At 43.4% G+C, this 18,861-nt stretch overlaps 3 protein-coding genes across 5 annotated transcripts; all 3 read left to right on the forward strand.

The window, feature by feature from the left end:
- The first annotated feature begins 2,588 nt into the window (after nucleotides 1-2,588).
- On the forward strand, nucleotides 2,589-5,142 carry LOC116208586 (putative glutamine amidotransferase GAT1_2.1). The gene is made up of 5 exons (XM_031542113.1): nucleotides 2,589-2,810; nucleotides 3,038-3,373; nucleotides 3,578-3,972; nucleotides 4,378-4,584; nucleotides 4,707-5,142. Exons 1-5 carry the CDS (start codon nucleotides 2,723-2,725, stop codon nucleotides 4,956-4,958), a joined length of 1,278 nt encoding a protein of 425 aa, XP_031397973.1. The 5' UTR covers nucleotides 2,589-2,722; the 3' UTR covers nucleotides 4,959-5,142.
- Nucleotides 5,143-6,157: 1,015 nt separating this feature from the next.
- On the forward strand, nucleotides 6,158-15,287 carry LOC116208583 (LEAF RUST 10 DISEASE-RESISTANCE LOCUS RECEPTOR-LIKE PROTEIN KINASE-like 1.3). Of its 3 annotated transcripts, none has more exons than XM_031542109.1 (4): nucleotides 6,158-7,086; nucleotides 13,503-13,532; nucleotides 13,629-13,982; nucleotides 14,083-15,287. In XM_031542109.1, exons 1-4 carry the CDS (start codon nucleotides 6,285-6,287, stop codon nucleotides 15,024-15,026), a joined length of 2,130 nt encoding a protein of 709 aa, XP_031397969.1. In that variant the 5' UTR covers nucleotides 6,158-6,284; the 3' UTR covers nucleotides 15,027-15,287. The 3 variants fall into 3 exon arrangements, with proteins under 3 accessions (XP_031397969.1, XP_031397968.1, XP_031397970.1); XM_031542108.1 differs by lacking the exon at nucleotides 6,158-7,086 and adding an exon at nucleotides 8,218-9,647; XM_031542110.1 differs by lacking the exon at nucleotides 6,158-7,086 and adding an exon at nucleotides 11,922-13,003 and having other exon boundaries at nucleotides 14,083-15,285.
- A 210-nt stretch (nucleotides 15,288-15,497) lies between these two features.
- LOC116208587 lies at nucleotides 15,498-16,662 on the forward strand. The gene has a single exon (XM_031542114.1). It carries the CDS (start codon nucleotides 16,095-16,097, stop codon nucleotides 16,578-16,580), a length of 486 nt encoding a protein of 161 aa, XP_031397974.1. The 5' UTR covers nucleotides 15,498-16,094; the 3' UTR covers nucleotides 16,581-16,662.
- Nucleotides 16,663-18,861: the final 2,199 nt, after the last annotated feature.

Genomic DNA, 18,861 nt, shown 5'->3' on the forward strand with positions numbered 1-18,861 from the left:
TCCACATCATAATCATATAAAATTAAAATATATTTGTATATATGAATGTGCAGTTACATCATTTTCATCAAATCTCAGCCCAATAAATTTTTTTAACTGCTAATTGTTGGTGCTTTATTAATTAACTAGGAATAGGCCCGCGTGTTGTGCAGATATATAAGAATTTCTAATAAATTATAATTTGATTTGATCTTAATCAAGAATATTTAATTTATAAGATAACTATTATTTTATTGCAATGTACAATATAACAATAAGTGATATAATTTGCTAAAATTAAAATGAATTAAAAAACCAAAGGATTTGGAGAGGTGAGAATTGTCCAAAGGAGTTCCCACATCCTGCCTCGATTACTACCGTTACTTGAGACCCTCTTTAAACCATTGTGATATCAGAGCATTGCCCTTCATGTTGTCGATTACAGATTTTTGATACTCCCGATTTATCGACTTCACTGTTTTTGTCTTAGAAACTTTAGAAGAAAACAAAAGGTAGTCCAAAAAATTCAACTTCTATCATGTTTAACTTATGGGAAAGTGGCTTTATATATAGGATTTTTAGAATACGGATAATTAATTTATAAGAAAGACTCTACATATTTCGATATGTCCTTTACATTGTTAGAGTAATTTTTAAAATTTTTAAGAAAAATTATTATACGTAGTTAATATGTACCAATAATACGAATCAAATTAGAACAATTTGATAAATTTAATCCAAATGAGAAATATTGATATAGTTCGTTTAATCTAAGAAAGATAGAATTTAAGAGACTCTCAATGTGAAGTTAAGGGTTTTCTAATCAAGTTTAAATAGTATATTCACACGTCGATTGTCAGATTTTATATAATATAATAGATTAGCATTGTATTATTGTTATTATCATGCTAGTCTAGCGGTTCCACTTGCAAGGTCAGTTTCATTTGGCCCGGTCTAGAAATAACCTGCCCAGGGTAAGCATTTGGAGATAGCAATAGCATGCATGCACATTATTTGCATGTCAGCATCTTTTTGCTTCTAATTCCCAGCCCTCTGGGCTCCTCTCTCATTAATGAATTACTCTAATTTCATTAATAAAGAAGAAAATTAATAGATGGATGGATGGATAGATAGATAGATCCAAGCAAGCACAATCTAATTTCGACCCGGCCCCTAGCTTGAGATTTCTAGTCAGCATCTTGGGGCTAATTAATATATACATTTTCATGCATAATTTGGCATTATCCAGCAAAAAGATGCCACGTAATTTCTCGATAAAGTGGATTAATTAATCAATCATCATGCTTTTTTCATGACAAAATAAATCAACAAAGTGATTTCTTGACTTTAATCATTTTACACATACATTAATTAGTGGAGCTAGCTAGTATATGAAAATTAATTAGTAATTAAGCTTCGATTTAATTTAAACTCAATCTAATATATGTCCTTCAATATATTAAGGGGTTCGCTCTGTACATCTTCTATATATATATGTGTGTGTGTGTGTATGTATATGTATTTGCATACGTATATGTGCGTTGGCCAGTTATGTTGAGCTGTATGTATGTATGTATGTATGTATGTAAATACGTATTAATAGACGACGTACGTAAGAGTGAGCCAACGGATAGGCTTGAGTTATGGATTAGGACAAAAGACTACACAAATTACTTATTTTGGACTCGCCAGCCATCGATTCGCATCGGAGCCACTTCATCTCCTCATCCCAACTCCCGACCACTACCTTAAATTCTGACTTATCATAACTCCCTACGATTTTGCTAACTAAACTTGAAAACCGTTGACTTGACTCCTTCATTCATTCAATCCCAGTCTGTAATTTCCTTTTCTTTTTCTTTTTTTTTTCTTTTTTGGCCAGGTCAGTAATTTCCTTTACTAATCCAACTAATTAATTTTATTGAAAATATGGAATAAAATAATTATGTAGATAATTAATTAATAAATGTTGTTGGGTTAATGGGGAGGAGAAAAAGGGAAAAATTACAAGAAAGAATGGAATTGTATTGGGTATTACGCGGCGCCTAGGCGGTGGAGTGGAATGGAACTCCCCCAGTCCCAACTCACTCGCATATAGTGTGATCTGTCGTTTATTCTGTTCTTGTTCCCAAAATTGAGGGGGGGGCGCTCTGTGAAGCATGCACGCACCGGGTTCATCTGAGCCCAGAGCAAGAGGGTAGACGGGCCCGCCCCCTTCGTGAGCTGGGCCTACATGCCCTGTCGGTGCAGGAGGTTAATCCACCTGCCCTGAATCGTAATCGTCTCGTCTCGTCTCTCCTCCACCCCCCCCCCCCCCCCCCATATACCCATACAACACAATACACAAAAATCAATAACATCATTGTTCCGCTCTGCTCTGCTCTGCGTCCACTCCTCCTCTATAATTACCCCTTCGCAGAAGACAGGAGGGCTTCACGTAGCAGCAGACAACACACAAGACAAGCCTCCTAAGAACTTTTTAATTTCTGCTTCTTCCTGCCTGACGCCTGCACTCCTCAGCCCTCTCCTCTCCCCCCCCCCCCCCCCCCCCCCCCCCCCCCCCCACAATACCCCTCTTCCTCCTCCTCCTCCTCATCATCATCATCATCATCATCACCACCACCTGATATTCACACACACACACACATATATATATATATATTTATATTTATATTCTCTCTCGTCTGACATATTTATATTCATCGACTGATTCATTCCCCAAGCCGCCCAGTGACCATCAGCCATGACCTCTGATCTCTCCGTCGTCCTTCCCCGCGTCCTTATCGTCTCTCGGCGTAGTGTTCGCAAGAACAAGTTCGTCGATTTCGTAGGTATGTGCATGCATCTCTCTCTCTCTCTCTCTCTTAAGTCTTTTTTCCTAACTTTGAGCGTCTGGGATGTCCTGTCCACAAGAACTTGAATGCAGGAAATTCTAGTTTATTCGACAATAGTGAGTGACTATTATCACAGATGTCTTGTTTACGTTGACGCTAAATTTTTCTCATTTCATATCCATATATAATTATACCAACTTTCCGTCTCTTATATGGATTTCCAGGAGAGTACCATCTCGATCTCGTCGTCGGATATGGGGCCGTGCCCGTCATAGTTCCGAGGGTCAGTGGGGTCCACATGTTGCTGGACAGCTTCGAGCCGATCCACGGCGTTCTCCTCTGCGAAGGAGAGGACATCGACCCGTCATTGTACGAGCCCGACGCATCTGGACTCTCACTGGAGGAGCTGGAGGAGATCCGGAAGCTCCATGCGAGCGACACGGCCATTGACAAAGAGAAGGACTCGATCGAGATGAGACTCGCAAAGCTATGCCTCGAGAGGAATATCCCTTATCTTGGAATTTGCCGGGGTTCCCAAGTCTTGAATGTGGCCTGTGGAGGTACTGATGAAATTGATGCTCTCATCTCATTTATATGTTCATGATCTGATGATTTACATGTACTCGACACGCTGTTACGGCACGATCTAAGCTAGCGATCACAAGGACGTGTACGTAGACATCACGAATGGCTCGTGGTAGGGATTCATTTTCTTAAAGAAACAGAAACAGCAATGATTTTATTTCATTGTCCGCTGCCTGCAGGTACTCTCTACCAAGACATTGAGAAGGAGCTCACAAAGAAATGCCCTGAAGAGAATAGAGTGGCGCACATCAACTACGATGACTACGACGGGCACAGACATTCTGCTAAGGTTGTTGAGAACACGCCTCTGGACCAGTGGTTTAAGGATTCTCTCGACGAAGAGAAGATGGAGATAATGGTGAACAGCTATCACCACCAAGGAGTTAAGAGATTGGCTCAGAGGTTTGTTCCAATGGCTTTTGCACCTGATGGGCTGATCGAAGGGTTCTATGACCCTGATGCCTACAACCCTGAAGAGGGCAAGTTCATCATGGGCCTCCAGTTTCACCCTGAGAGGATGAGGAAGTCCGATTCTGATGAGTTTGATTACCCGGGATGCCCTTCCGCTTATCAGGTATATATCCAAAAACATCTTCTAAATATTTTAAATCAAGTCTTCTCTTTGCAGAAACTTTGTTACTGGGGCATATTTTCTGAGGCCTAATTGGCACACGAAAATTGGTGCTTGCTTACTTTTTACCTGTTGCCATGAGATGAAAATGAAAGTTAGCATGAAGTGAACCCGACTCCATATGTCTCAAGTCGAATGATTATCAATTTGTGAAGTAGAATGGGTCAGTGGCTATTGGGACCACTCTAAGGTTTTGAATCATGAAGTCATTGCCCTTGGAATACTTCCTATCTTTAAGCGATATGTGAAACTTTTGAGTTGAAAAATTATATTTGGGAAGCAAATATAGATCTTGTGATACTTTAGGACTGAGAAACAAGTGATCTGACAAGCATGGATGTCCTGCAGGAGTTTGTGAAGGCTGTGAGAGCATATCAGAAAAAGCTCAACAGCTCAACCTCAGTACCAAGGCCAGTAAAGCTCGACCAAGAGATGGAGAAGCAGAGGAAGATTATAGTTCGTAGCTTCTCGCTTGCTAGAAACCTATACACCAAAGGGCAGGGTTTGCCCTCTTCTAAGGAATCTGAGCTTAAAGCGGGTGCAGAATTCCTTGAGGTAGTACTTTTGTGCTAACTGGCCAATTTTCTTCCCTTTCAATGCATTCCTGAATTTCAGTTTTCTGTCCATGTGGAAAGTTTCTCTCTTTGAGTTAACACATATTTATCACGTAATTCCAGTCGAACACAGCATTAAGTCTGCAACAAGAGACCAGGCTAAAGCAGATGGGAGCGACGGTGAGGAATGGAGGTTCGTATCTAGAGAGGCTAAAGCTGAACGAGGAGAGGGAGAAGATTGCTCGGTTAGTGATAGGAAAGATGTCGGTGGAGCAATTATCTGATCTCATGTCCTTTTACAGGATGATGGGACAGATCTGCTCTGAAGTCATGGAAAGGAAGCTTCAGGACATTGTTACTGAAGCTGCTTCCTAGCTGCTAGGTTCCTCTTCTTCTTGCTGTATCTATCATCAATTTGGTGATATCTGTTCCTAGTTTCAACTGCGCCGTAGTAGTCTACTGGAGGTTTGAAATTGTTGTATTTGTGCTCTTGCTTTTATTCGAATGTTCGAGAAGTGTATTTATTGCAAGAGCCATTTATCCTTCTGTTCCTGCTCCAGGTGTTGTGCGTGCTAGTATAGGATTTGATTGGCTCAGCAAGTTCTTACTGGAATTGGGAGGGGTGACTGATCTTGATGGTAGAGGAGTTAAGTCTTGTAACTCTCGTTAGGCTGTCCGTCCTTTTCGTACTCTACCTGCTCCTGTGTAGTTGTGCACGAGCCCTCTCCATGGAGCTCATCGTGGTAAAAGTTTTTCCGGATGAAATCCATTTTCCATGGGTCTTAGACTGGCTTGAGCCTACCGCTCGACCGAGTTGCACTTACTGTAACCACGAAAACTAATCTGGATCCAAATCTTTAAATCAGTTAATCTGCAATTTGATTTGTAAATGTATTCCCATTGGTTCGACGTGCTAACTCTGTTTTTGCAACTGTTTTATTCAACTCGAGTAAGCCCCACCTTCTTTCCAACGCCCAATTGGTTTTGGAGGCTTCTCTATGTTTCTCACCCAGGAGTTGGAGTCAGAGGAAAGACTAGGCCACGACACATATTTTTCCACCTTAATGTTAGGTGATAAAATCATCAACAGACTTCTGCACCCTTTATTAACTCGTTTCTCCTTCCAATACGAATATCCTTTACACGCAGGGTTTCAACTCTCGTGCTTCCAAGTTCCATTCTCACTCTTTGACTCCGCAACCCGACTTATCCTTTATACACAGGTTTTGCAGTACTTTTACGATATAATGAGACGTTGATTTTGCAAGTGAGCGCCTAGTTCTGATCCTGGTGGGACGTTCAATCGTTTATACAGAATGAACTGTAATATTAGCAGCTAGCCCAGGCCATATCATGACGGGTGGGTGGGGTTGGGTACAGAGCAAGCTAATTTTGGCCTTGCTTGTGGGCCTATGTTTTGCATGCTTATTGGTGATCTTCCACAGGACCTAGCTAGGCTCACTCGGACGACCAAATCCTTCCACGTAATGTAAGTAAATATTTCCTTCTTCTGCTTCAAGTCAACAAAACATCCAAAGTTTCCAAGTCTTCCATTTGATCGTCTTCCCCCAGACGTTGGCATCACCCTCACCCAATATTCCATCCTCTGCCACTTACTTATTTCTCCCAGACCAAGCAAGCTGCACATCTCATTCTCATCTATATTCGCTTGCCCTTGAATGAACCTTCCAATTTCCTTCAATGGGTTCCCAACTTTCATCATCATCATCATCCACTCTTCTCCTCTCGCTAATATCCGCTTTCTTGATCTTGCTTGAGATTCCTCCATCTCACAGCAATGAGTTGTACTCAAGCTGCAGCAATCTTTTCAGCTGCGGAAGCATCAAGGACGTGGGCTACCCTTTCTGGGGTGGTATTCGAGCTAGCGGTTGCGGGTATCCCGATTTGGAGCTGAGTTGTGAAAACAATACCACTGCCAAGATTGTCATAGCAAGCGTGGACTACCAAGTCCTCGGTGTCTATCCAGAGACCCAAGTTCTCAAGATCTCGAGACAAGACTACGCCAATGGACTCTGCCCATCCAAGTTCACCAACACGACCCTTGATCCAGCGCTCTTGGATTTGGCGCCGGGATACATAAATTTCACAATGGTCTATGGTTGCCCACCAAACGGGGTCCTGAATATCCCTGGCAAATTCACTTGCAATATAAACGGGATTGCTTCCAACGACGGGTATACTTTACTGGGAAACCACGGTGCAGGAATTTGTTTCAGTAGCGTTGTGGTCCCGGTCTCACAGGCACTTCTTACAGATATTGGCAATAGTTCAAACAGTTTGCCTAAGGTTTTGCAGGAAGGGTTCGAGGTCAGCCTTAAAGCGGATTATGCAGCTTGTGAAGACTGCACGAGCTCAAATGGAGTCTGCGGGTATGATTCCTCTGTGAATCAGACCACATGTTACTGTGCCGATCAATCCTCAGGGTCGAGAACTTGCTCTCCCTCATCAGCTGCAGGCCCTCAGGGACAGTCCAAGGATCAAGGTATGTGACTGTCACTTCTTAAACTTGGGAAACTTTATGTTTCACTACAATATCTAAGCTAGACCGGTTTTGCCAATCCAGCCAGTATGAATCATTGGATGGATCTGTGGGGCTCGCAAACGTCCCGTGGTCCGATGGCTATATGGGTTCTCACTCAATGGGTTTCCATCAGACGCTGTTACGCGCTTGCTTAATGGTTTCTAGAATTTTAGGATGATAAAGAAAAGTTTGACAATTTCCTCACCTACTATTTCTGCCCCAATTATCCCTTTCATGGCCGGTTTTTCAACCCTCCATGAAGAGAGTGTGAGGTGAACATGACGAGATCCTCCATATTCAATTTGTCCTCTCACCTAATACTTGACATTTGACCGCAGCTGCAAAGCGTAAATCATATAATATCTGATTTGAAACATACACTTCCATGGCATTGAATGTGCGAAGGATATAGCAGAACTCATATCTGTAGTCTCGGAGCCCTTGTGACAATGAATATCGCCTATAGTTTATGAAGGAAAAATCCAGTTAAACCACAAGTGTTTAGATGATTCCAAGAAGATGAAAAAAATTAAGATGTCCTTAGAATATAACAGGTCCCAAGTGCTCCGTCGGATGTCCCTTAGAATTCCAGATTGCCAGTTCCCAGAAGCCAGGCCAAAGGATATTGCTTCAAATAGCTAGTATTGCCTGAGTACTCTAGTTCTGTTACGGTCATCACCCACCTAGCTATCTATATCATAGTTACTAGTCGCACTGTATTGTCCTCCTCGGGGTGAGTTGTGCAGTCTGGATCCTCCCCCCAGGCCTATGAAACCCCTAATCACTCATACTTTAAGTAGCTGGTAACAGATATCACCGGGGGAGCTCCAAAGTTCTTAAGCCGTGAACCAAGATAAGTTACCTGATATTGATACAGTCCTCCACAACAATCATCACCAACCTTAGGCTGTGAACATATTATTCGTGTTTCCTCCATCTGATTCGCAAGGACATCAATTTTCTGATGTCTCAAGGCTCATGAGTTGATTACATCGTTCTTCTGATGTCTAAAGGCTCCATGGAGTCTGTGTTCTGTCACAGCCACCCCTGTCGTCCATGGTTTGCTTGAGAAACAAACTTGGAGGGCAACACTGGGTCAGGTATGATGGTTACGTCATGATCTTGAATTTGGAGCTCACTTTTGCTGACTTTTGATCCTTTGCGGTACCGTTCCCAATTCAGACACGAACTGGAAAGTCGTATCCTTGCGATACCATTCCCGAATCACACACGAACTGGACCATTTCAAGCCCAAGAAAACATGGACAGACAGGACCTTCTTGGATATTAGTTCACATGGTCAGGTATCTTGTCCTGAAGCTGTTAACTAAGAGACCATCTAGATTCCGTGGACGGTTTGGAAATCGATCAGTTAGTCTTGTACAAAATTTATACGTAGGAAATATCACTTCAAATAGGACCAGATCTGGTCACCTATTTTGGCCCATATTGTTTGGCACGGCAAGTTTTCCCAATAGAACCTTCTCTTTGGACAATTCCATTCCATCCCCTCCCCTGTTTCCAAGTCAAATTCCACCCAATTCTTGTATTTTATTTTTTTAATTACCATGACCGCTGCTGTAGATGTAGAATAAAAATCAAACCACCATCTCCACCTTCTCTTCTGCTACCCAAATTCCTCTTTCCAGCCTTCTCTTCCTCCCTGTCCCTTACCGGAGCGGAAATGATTCAGCAAAGCTCCTTCGCGAGCTTAATACCTCTATGCCTCTTCTGCATCGCCCTCATCCTGATCCAAGTCCCGGCATCTCTCGCGGCCGACAAAGCTGAGTATACAAACTGCAGCGCCCCAATCCAATGCGGCACCGCGCAGAATGTGAGCTACCCTTTCTGGGGAGTGAATCGGGCGGACTACTGTGGTCTCTCGTCGGATTTCCAGCTAACCTGTGTAGATGACACAAGCCTGCAGATCAATATCTCAGGGCTAAGCTACCGAGTCCTTCGGGTGGATAACTCCTCCCGTCTCTTCACCGTAGCGAGAGCGGATTACAACAGCACCATCTGTCCCCAGTATCTCCATAACAGCAGCATAGATACGAACATTTTCTCCTACAGCTCAGACACAGTGGCGACCAACCTGACTCTCTATTACGGCTGTGATACTCCGCCCGCGTCAGTCTCGCAATCCCTGAACACTACGAGTCAGTTCAAGTGCTCGGTCAATGGCAGTACTGATAGTCCTGGATATTTCCTAACAAGGAGCCCAGAAGATATCACCGTTGTTGGTGTGTCAATCGGGGCACAACTCACGAGTTACTTTGGGAGTTGCGACACGAGTGTTGTCGTGCCAGCGAACAGGTCAGCAATTCAGACGATAGAGGATCTTCCAACTCAGGCCAGCGTGGAGGCGGCTCTTGAGGCCGGTTTCGGGCTGCAGTGGGCGGCGAATGATAGCGGTAGATGCCAGGCGTGCATCCAATCAGGCGGTCAATGCGGGAGGGAGCCAAATTTGGTTGATTTCGCATGCTATTGTTCCGATAAGTCCTACTCATCCACTTGTGGAGGTGAGTTCCCTAAATCCTTCCTACCTGATATCTTAGGTCTGATGAGTTGATAGCTGAGACAAATTGGTACATGGCGAATTTATTATTCATAACAATGCCAAAACTTTAGCTGTTAGCACCAAATTTTTAGGGAAAAAGCTCACGGCCAAGTCCTAAGATAGAAACCAGAGCTTAGAACTCAATCTGGGTATCTAAGAGCCTTCTCGTTCCACAAAGTTTCCGGTATGACTGAGTCGTGCCGGGTGAATTTCTAGTCAATTTTTACATTCAATATCTTCTCCATTGATTGATTGATTGCAAGAATGGTTCCCCACGACAGTACCCCCCGCCAAAATTCATGAATATCTCTTCCTTCCCCAATCTAGTCCATGTCACGTACGGAGCCTGTGGGATCAGCTTTCATGAGCCGTAAGACAACCCATAAGAATAAGCAAGAGAATTCAACATCCTTCTAGTTACATCTGCATAAAGCGGTCAACAAAAGACAGCCGCAGGTTGCCGAAGACGACCAACGATGTTTATCTTCATTAACAATTGAGAAAATATCTATATACATATTGCTCGTTCTTGGGAGAAACCGGAGGAGTCAACAAACACCAGCAAATATATATTATATTATGTTGTAGAATATATAGGATTAGGAACATGGAAATCTATTCTATTGGGCCAGCCTGTCTATGCTAATTAACAAAAAGATATCGATTCCGTTTTCTCGGGTCATATCTCCCTTTACTTTCTGTGTCATCTCCACAGCCATCTGGGTTGTGCTGTTGGTACGGCTGCGGATGGTCACAGCTGAAAATTAGTTGCAACAGTCGATGTCTAGAGAGGAATTCTCTTCTGAGGTTGAGCAATCAATAACCCAGCTACGTTGGGCCCCATAACGACGCCGGTTGTTGGGCCTAATGGTCCATTCCTAAGGGCCTCATCTCCTTCACCTCATGCCAGGGAATAACCTGCAATACATGGACCGATTAGCCCCCATATTATTTATATATATATATATAGAGGAATTTGTAACTAGAAAATTTTAAAAATAAATTCTATGAAAAATGAAAAATAAATAAGCATCAGAAGACTATATTTTTTTTATGAAATTACTCTAATTAGGCTGAAAAATCTTAGCAAAAGAAGAAAATAATAATTAGTGAAAAACATTAATATTGCTCATTTATACCTTTTTTTTATAATTTGCTCATTAGACATATACATTTACATAGTCAACGAATAACAACAACAATAATAATAATAAAAAGAGGAAGCTTTCATTAAAATTAATTAGTTGCCAGGATGTGTTGAAAAGTGTGAGGAGAGACGAGACAATATATATAGGAGGAGAGAGAGTAGGTTCGGAGTTAGTGATTAGTTATGAATAAGAAATTTATCATTTTAATCTCACTTTTGTGATTCTTATTAGTTGAATTATATGTAATATGCATAATTTCCCACAAAAAAAAGTTACACCAGAGTGTCCTCCTTTTATAATAGTATATATATTAAAAGATAAGATAAAATGCAACTAAAGAATATATGCATGTCTGCAACTTCCCTTTAAATTAAGTTTTATTTTCCTTAATTTAAAGCTTTCATGTTTCCTAGAAACAGCATACATCACATATCGAATTTAATTTAATATATCTTTATTTTATTATATCGTGACCACCCATGACCCATGGAAGATCTGTCTATTTGAAACGTTAATTATATGTCTTTTTTTTATAAGATATTAATTATATATCTACCTGTATCAATCATGTCGCCATTTTCTTCTTAATCTTATTAATAATTAATTCCACACCAAATTATCATTGTAGCGGGGGCCCAGCCCATCCCAAAGATGCCCATTCATCTCATCAGCTGCCCTCCCCAACCCCTTTGCCTGGATTTAATTTACCGAAGAAAGATATCTAGAGTAATTTAATTTACCCAAAAAATATATATTATGTCGATATATATAGGCTATGATAATATCTCCTCTAGAAATATATATATATATATATATATATACACACCAATAGCTAATGGACGTAAATTTTTGTCGTCTGTCGAAAAAGTATTAAATGGTACTAACACATCAATATGACATGAGCTTGTTCCAATCAAATATCAATAAAATATAAAAGTAATAAATGTATTTAATACCAAATGAAAAATTGTATATTAAAGTGTACGTGTAAGTCTCACATAATATTTTCTTCTAGTTCAGCAGCCAACAAGTCCAATTCAAAAATAAAAATAATAATAATAATAATAAATAAATAGAAATATGTTAAAAAATAAATAAATATAAATAGAATAAAATAAGAGGAACAGAAGAAAGAGACTGAGACTGAATTGACAATTGAGTCCTCAGTCAACCAAAGCCAGCTCTCTTTTGACTCTCCTGGATTCAGACTGTTGCTGTAAAAAAAAGTCAACAGTCAAATCCCGCCAGAGCCAAATTCTCCGCAGCATAGGCCCCCACCTCCCTCAACTGCTCCTGTCCTCTCTCCTCCTCCATCAGTCTGATGACGCTTCTCAGTTCTCCTTCTCCCTTCCTCCTCCTCCCGCATCGCACTCCCCTCCCACCACGATGCGCCACCGCCCTTTCTTCCCCCTCCTCCTCCTCCTCCTCCTCCTCTCCGCCTTCGCTTCTGCATTCCCTATCTGCTCCGCATCGCCATCCCCATCCCCATCCCCATCCCCATCCCCCGCCAACTGCTCCACCACCTTCGACTGCGGCCCTCTCCGCAACCTCTCCTACCCCTTCACCGGCGGCGGCCGCCCAGGCCACTGCGGTCCCCCCGAGTTCCGCCTCGCGTGCCCCGGCAATGATTCGGCCTTGCTTAGAGCCGGGTCAATGAGCTACCATATTCTTGAGCTGGACCAAACCCGGCGCTCGTTCGTCCTGTCCCGCTCCGACCTCTACAACAACACTTGCTTGGACGGCAATTACCCCAACACCACCCTCAACTCCACGATCTTCACTTACGGGCCGGAGAACGAGGACCTTACCCTCTTTTACGGCTGCAACACCCTCATGACCCTTCAGCCCCTGAACATGTTCAACTGCGTGATCAACGGCAGCATGAGCGCTTCCTATTACTTGATGGGTCCGATCCCTAACGACCCAATACTGAACGTGAGCAAGTGTAACGTGAGCGTCACGGTCCCGATTCTACAGTCTGCTGTGGCTATGCTCACCGAGAATCGGTCTATGCTTAAGGAGGCTCTGATGGAGGGCTTCTTGGTGAATTACACGAATCCATACGATGAGGAGTGCGGGAAGTGTCGGGGGATCAGTGGGGAGTGCGGTTTTGATTCCGTTTTGGGCGCTCCCATCTGTGTTTGCGGTGATCGGGTCTGTTCGGTTTCAGGTATTACTGAAATAGCTCTCTAGGCGATCCTTCAGATGGCACTTTATCTTTAATATCTTATTCTGGGGGCTCTGTTTCTCGAACAATTGTCAAATGTGGAGCTCCATTATCTAATTCCCACTTCAGTTAGTTCTCCTGTTTTGATCACTTGGCGTGAATTAGTGAGGACAAGGTTGACCGGTTTAATGTCTCAAAGATCGGGACTCCGGAGTATGAGGGATTGCTACCCTTTAGTCCAGGTCATACCAAATAGATGTGGATGAGAGAATTCTTGTTGTGTATAGGAGCAAAGCATATACTTGCCCAGGTTGCCCCGGAAATTGTGTAGTGTAGTTCAATTTTCTTTGTTTTCTTCAGTCTCTTGCTAACTTGATCTCTCTGGAGATGCTCACCCTTTTGCTTCACTGTTCAAAAGATTAGAGGGTGACTATATGTTCCATATATGAATTGCTTCGGGTCCATTTGACTTAAACTGATAGTTCTTGATCTGATGGTGCAGGGAGCAAGAATCAAGTAACTCTCGGCATAGGTAATATATTCGATTCGTGTTTGTAAATAATGCAAAATCTGTTACTGCATCGGTGTTGGACTTTAGAATTATAAGCCCTCTTCGTAAATCGTGCAGGCCTTGCTCTTGCTGGAGCTGGTCTTACTGGCCTTCTGCTTGGGTTCTGGATCTTCTCTATTAGAACAAAGAAGAGGAGAATAAGAGAAGCTGCAGCTGCAGCTGCTTCTGCTGCAGAGAGTCGAAGCAAGGACATCTCCGGCCCTCCTCCTTCGAGTAAAGGAATCCTGCCAATTTCCACGACCAGTTATTCCCGAACCACCCCTTCTTATCCATCTTCAAAGTCCGACCTCGAAAAGGGCAGCACCTATTTCGGAGTTCAGGTGTTCAGTTATGTGGAGTTAGAAGAGGCCACTCACAATTTTGATCCTGCTAGGGAACTTGGAGACGGTGGATTTGGAACTGTTTACTACGGTAAGAGAAAAGGTCCAAGAAAATTAATGCGCCATGCCGTCTTTAGTGAGTGTCTCATTCTGCCGATTTCATAATGAGTCTGACTTGATTAACTTGACAGGTGAGCTGCACGATGGACGAGTAGTTGCAGTGAAGCGTCTTTATGAGAACAACATGAAACGGGTTGAGCAGTTCATGAATGAAGTTGAAATCCTTACTCGGTTAAGGCACGAGAACCTCGTGACTCTGTATGGGTGCACCTCGAGAAGGAGCCGGGAGCTCTTGTTAGTCTATGAGTTCATCCCGAACGGAACGGTTGCCGATCACCTACATGGGAAGAGAGCTGGCTTGGGTTTGGTCCCGTGGAAGGTCCGACTGAACATAGCGATCGAGACTGCTGATGCATTGGCCTACCTTCATGAGTCTGATGTCATACACCGTGATGTTAAGACAAACAACATCCTTCTAGACAACAATTTCCGCGTCAAAGTGGCTGATTTCGGCCTGTCGAGATTGTTCCCCAACGACGTCACCCATGTGTCCACAGCCCCGCAGGGAACCCCGGGCTATGTCGATCCGGAGTACTACCAGTGCTACCAACTCACAGACAAGAGCGATGTGTACAGCTTCGGGGTTGTCCTCTGCGAGCTCATCTCATCAAAACCTGCAGTGGACACAAACAGACACCGCCATGATATAAACTTGGCAAACATGGCAGTTAACAAGATACAAAACCACACACTTCACGAGCTGGTCGATCCTTCTCTAGGATTCGAGGGAGATTATTCGGTGAGGAGGATGGCAACTCTGGTGGCAGAGCTGGCTTTCAGGTGCTTGCAGCAGGAGAGGGACATGAGGCCCACTATGTTGGAAGTCTTGGAAGCCTTGAGAAGGATAAAGAACGAGGGGAATAGTTTTCAGAGCGGTGAGGTTGTCGAGATGGACATTCGGTCGTCTGATGATACCGGTTTTCTGAAGAACAACGTTGTCCCTCCCCCGTTTTCACCCGACTCAGCTTTGACCGATAAATGGGTCAGCAACTCTAATACCCCTAATTCCTTCTAGTCTAGCAGGCGAGTTGTCCTTTCCGGGTTCTTTTTTGCATGAATTTATAGAATAGATGTGGCGCACACAATTTAGAGTCGTAATTTGTATGTGTTTGAACGGTGAAGCATTCGATATCATTGTACCATTAGCTCTATCTCTTCTCTTGATTGTCCATAGGAGATAAATGGGAGAGGCAACAGGGAGAATTCGAGGGCAATGTACATACGCATAAGTAATGGAGCCAATGACTATGAATGTCGTGAAATTGTTCTCCTCCCATCTTTACCCATCTATAGTTTTGAGGGATTCTTTGTCAAATTTAAGTAATTCAATGGAGTATTTTGATATGTAATGTTGCACAAACAGTTGATACTTACATTCGCGTATGAAACAACTCTTGTAATAAAAAACTACGCTCATTTCCTAAACTGAGCTCCATCTTACTTAGGACATGCCTCGCCATTTTTTTAATTCGGGAGGGGAATAATCTTGTCCGGCAATAAGTTTTGTCGAGTGGGGTTCAAATGGAAAAGAAAAGTTTTCTTCTCGAATGGAAACCATTTGTCGCATTGTTCCCTTTAGATGGGGAGAAAAGGGAATCATTTCAGCATCTTCAGTCCATGCCTCCATGTCATATTCATGGCCAGCGCCCTCATAAGGTTTCTCGCTAGGATTCCCAATAGGCCGCCACGTGTAACTCATTTAGCCCCCGACAGACGAAGGAGAAAACCTAAAGGGCTCCTATAAATAAAAGGCCCAGACAACGTTAACCAACCAGGAAAATCCAACCCCCCCCCCGGGCTTCTTCGATTCCAAAAGCCCGGGGCGTCTCTTTCCTTGTCTCTCTCTCTCTCTCCCCCCTCTGCCTGCCCCTTCTGTCTCGTATGTATAAATAGTTGTGCAGTGAGTGATTCTTCCGTAACTGAAGGAAGGCAAATGCTGCAAAACAATCGCCCAATTGGGATGCGATGTAAATGCCGATGCTCGTCTTGTAGCGATTTTCTGTAGCAAAATCAGATCTTGATTCCTCTCATTTCACAATTCCGTACAAACGGAAACAGTTCGAGGGAGGGAGGGAGGGACGGAATGGGGAGTCTGCAGAAAGTGAAGCACCTCACGACAAGCTGTGCAGTTTCTGGAAGTACCACCCGGAGCCCCTCAGCCAGCCCCGTCGTGCACCTCCGCCGCCGCCGCAGAAAGACATTGCGCATGCTCCTCGACCACTCCGACGATCGCCGGCAATTCCGCTCCAATTCTCCCGAAGTCAAATTCGCCGCCGGCCACGAGGATTCACAGATGGAGAGAGCGGGCAGTAGTCTCAGATCGCGCCGTAAATTGAAGGACCTGTTCGTGTCATCGTCCCCACCATTGGAAGGGACAGAATCGCCATCGGACAATGGAGGAGATACTGAAATTGGAGAGCGTCTGGTGACAGGCACTGCGGCAACTCCGGAGATCAGCTCAGTGCTGCGCCGGCGGTACACCGGCTCTCTGCGGCCCTCGGTGGGGCCGTTCCGGTATCGGCTGCTGAGGAGAGCCTGGCGACCTGCGCTTGTCCCAATCCCCGAGTAGAAGTAGTATGTATGTACTGTCCGTAACATTCCGTCCATGTCATTAATTGGAATTTTTCATTTAATTAAAAAATTTTATTATATTTTGCTGAACAATATATATATATATATATATCGTCTCTGCAGTTTCTTTTCTCATTTTTTCTTTTTCTTTTTGGGGACAAAATACTTTGGCACTAAATGGCGAATGCAATGCAATTGCTCCATCAATCAAATGACGTTGCTATAATGCTATCTATGGATCAGGTAAGCAAGCTGATGATGCAAATTAATAAGGCGTGCTTATGATCCATAATTGGCTGTTTTTGTACAGCTCACTTTAATCTATTTTTTAAACCAATTTGAATTTACGAATGTATCCAAATGAAATTATTATAGCGCACGCGACATCACGAGTACACAACACATGATACTTTTTTCGTTAATGCCTTCTTCATCCATGATGTATAGAGTTACATTCTGGTCTATGTTTATTTTAGTTTGTGAACTCAATGATTGTGTGGATAGACATTGTGGGAGGTGGGGCATTATTCTTTTAAGCTCTATGCATATATGCATTATTTATTTATTTATTTAGTGATATGTAAAGAGATGATGAGGTTAACAAACATGGCCAAAGACAGACAAAAAAAATGCGATGGGTGCAGGCAGACTATGTATGCAGTAGATATGTAGTGCGCATATAATACGTATACACATAATAATTATAGAACACAAATAAAAGGTCTGTCTCGCCTCTGCGAGTCTCCATGTACTTCCCTTCCCTTCCCTTCCCTTCCCTTCCCTTCCCTTCTCTTCCCTTCTCGTCCCACTTGTTCAAAATTGAATTTGGTGAAGTGGGTAGCTTGGGATAAATATTATAAAATACGACCCGACCCCACTGGACCTGACCTATGTGTACACTACTATGATCCATGCTAGGGCTAGGCATGATGCTCCATTTACTCCATTTCCCTTCCTAATGAAATTGATTACTTACTTGGTGTTGGCAATTTCATTGATTCAATGTATTGCATGTCCTTTTTTTCCCCACTTTATTTTAAAGAAAAGGAAGAAAGAGAGCCATACAGGTACCATCTCTCGTGTCTTGTTCCGCGTTTCATATTCAATCGAATCGAACTATCCTCGAGTCCGAGTCAAGTGAGGTTGCCGGAAAAATCTTGCTGGTCTTCTGAAAAGTAATATGCTATTAGGGTTAAGATTTTGGACTTTTGAATCTTTATATTTGTAAGTACAGTTTCAAGCCCGACGGACCGGCCCCTCAATGGGATCGCAAGCTGCAAAATCAGTCCATTTGATTCCATTCCACTGGCCGAGCTCAGCTACACGGGGCTTGTGACCCAAGTGGGGGCATTAAAGGTGGCGGGACATGGGCTTGTACCATTATGACGGGTCCAATGTGGGATTCCCGCCAGCCCGCCCACCCGCTAGAAGCCGAAGTCGGCTGCATGCCTTCATTCACGTTGAGAGACGTACTGGTGAGCCTTGGTAGTTGCTGGTCGATGAATCTTTACAAATCTAGGTCATCAGAAGAAGAAGAATATTATTATTATTCAAAGAGGCACATCTTCCCGACGACGCGGTCGGAATTGTTGAGATACAAAGTCATTCTTGTTTTGTTTGGCATCAAAAGTCCAATTGCCTGAAATTTTTAGAGTGCGTTTGGATTGAAAGTTGAGTTGAGTTTTGATTTTAAGAGCCCGTTTGGATTGGAGTCAAGTTCCAACTCAACTCCACCATGGAAGGTACAGGACAAAAAAGGCTTGAATTGTTAAAAGCTGTGGGACCCATGTCGAAATAAAACCGGGTGAATGTTGTCTCTTTTCGCTGGATTGAATTGGACCGCAGCTTAGCAATTATCCGTTGGACCGAAGCTGCAAAACACCGCCGAGACATGCGAACCGAGTCCCATCGTCCTTAGGATTGCGCTTGCAGGGGAAATTGGCGTCGAAATCGTTAAAATCGACCGCGGAGGAAGCCGATTGGTAAGTGGGTTCGTGCAATTTCAACGATTATACACCTCCATACCTTCAATTTTACCGATTTCTTACTGTTCTCCATCAGCGGCGAAGCCTCGAACGCTGTTCGTCCGTGACCAGCAAAAGGGATTCTTCACAGTGAGAGCGACCGAATCTTCTCTGCAATTCCTCGATTTTCTTCTGTGCATCGTCACGCTTCACCCTGAGTTGTCGCGTTTCCAGCCGATTGGTAGGGCCCCCCGAAGATATATGTCTCTGTTCTCTGCTATGTCGCGTTTGAAGCCGAAATTGGTAGGGGCCCAT

Source organism: Punica granatum, chromosome 5 (assembly GCF_007655135.1).
Source record: "Punica granatum isolate Tunisia-2019 chromosome 5, ASM765513v2, whole genome shotgun sequence".
Taxonomy (NCBI): domain Eukaryota; kingdom Viridiplantae; phylum Streptophyta; class Magnoliopsida; order Myrtales; family Lythraceae; genus Punica; species Punica granatum.

Coding starts and splice junctions, on each gene's coding strand:
- LOC116208586 (XM_031542113.1), top strand. CDS start 2,723: ATGACCTCTGATCTCTCCGTCGTCCTTCCCCGCGTCCTTATCGTCTCT. Junction 3,374..3,577: donor CTTGAATGTGGCCTGTGGAG/GTACTGATGAAA, acceptor CGCTGCCTGCAG/GTACTCTCTACCAAGACATT. Junction 3,973..4,377: donor GATGCCCTTCCGCTTATCAG/GTATATATCCAA, acceptor GATGTCCTGCAG/GAGTTTGTGAAGGCTGTGAG.
- LOC116208583 (XM_031542108.1), top strand. CDS start 8,810: ATGATTCAGCAAAGCTCCTTCGCGAGCTTAATACCTCTATGCCTCTTC. Junction 9,648..13,502: donor CTACTCATCCACTTGTGGAG/GTGAGTTCCCTA, acceptor CTGATGGTGCAG/GGAGCAAGAATCAAGTAACT. Junction 13,533..13,628: donor TCAAGTAACTCTCGGCATAG/GTAATATATTCG, acceptor TAAATCGTGCAG/GCCTTGCTCTTGCTGGAGCT.
- LOC116208587 (XM_031542114.1), top strand. CDS start 16,095: ATGGGGAGTCTGCAGAAAGTGAAGCACCTCACGACAAGCTGTGCAGTT.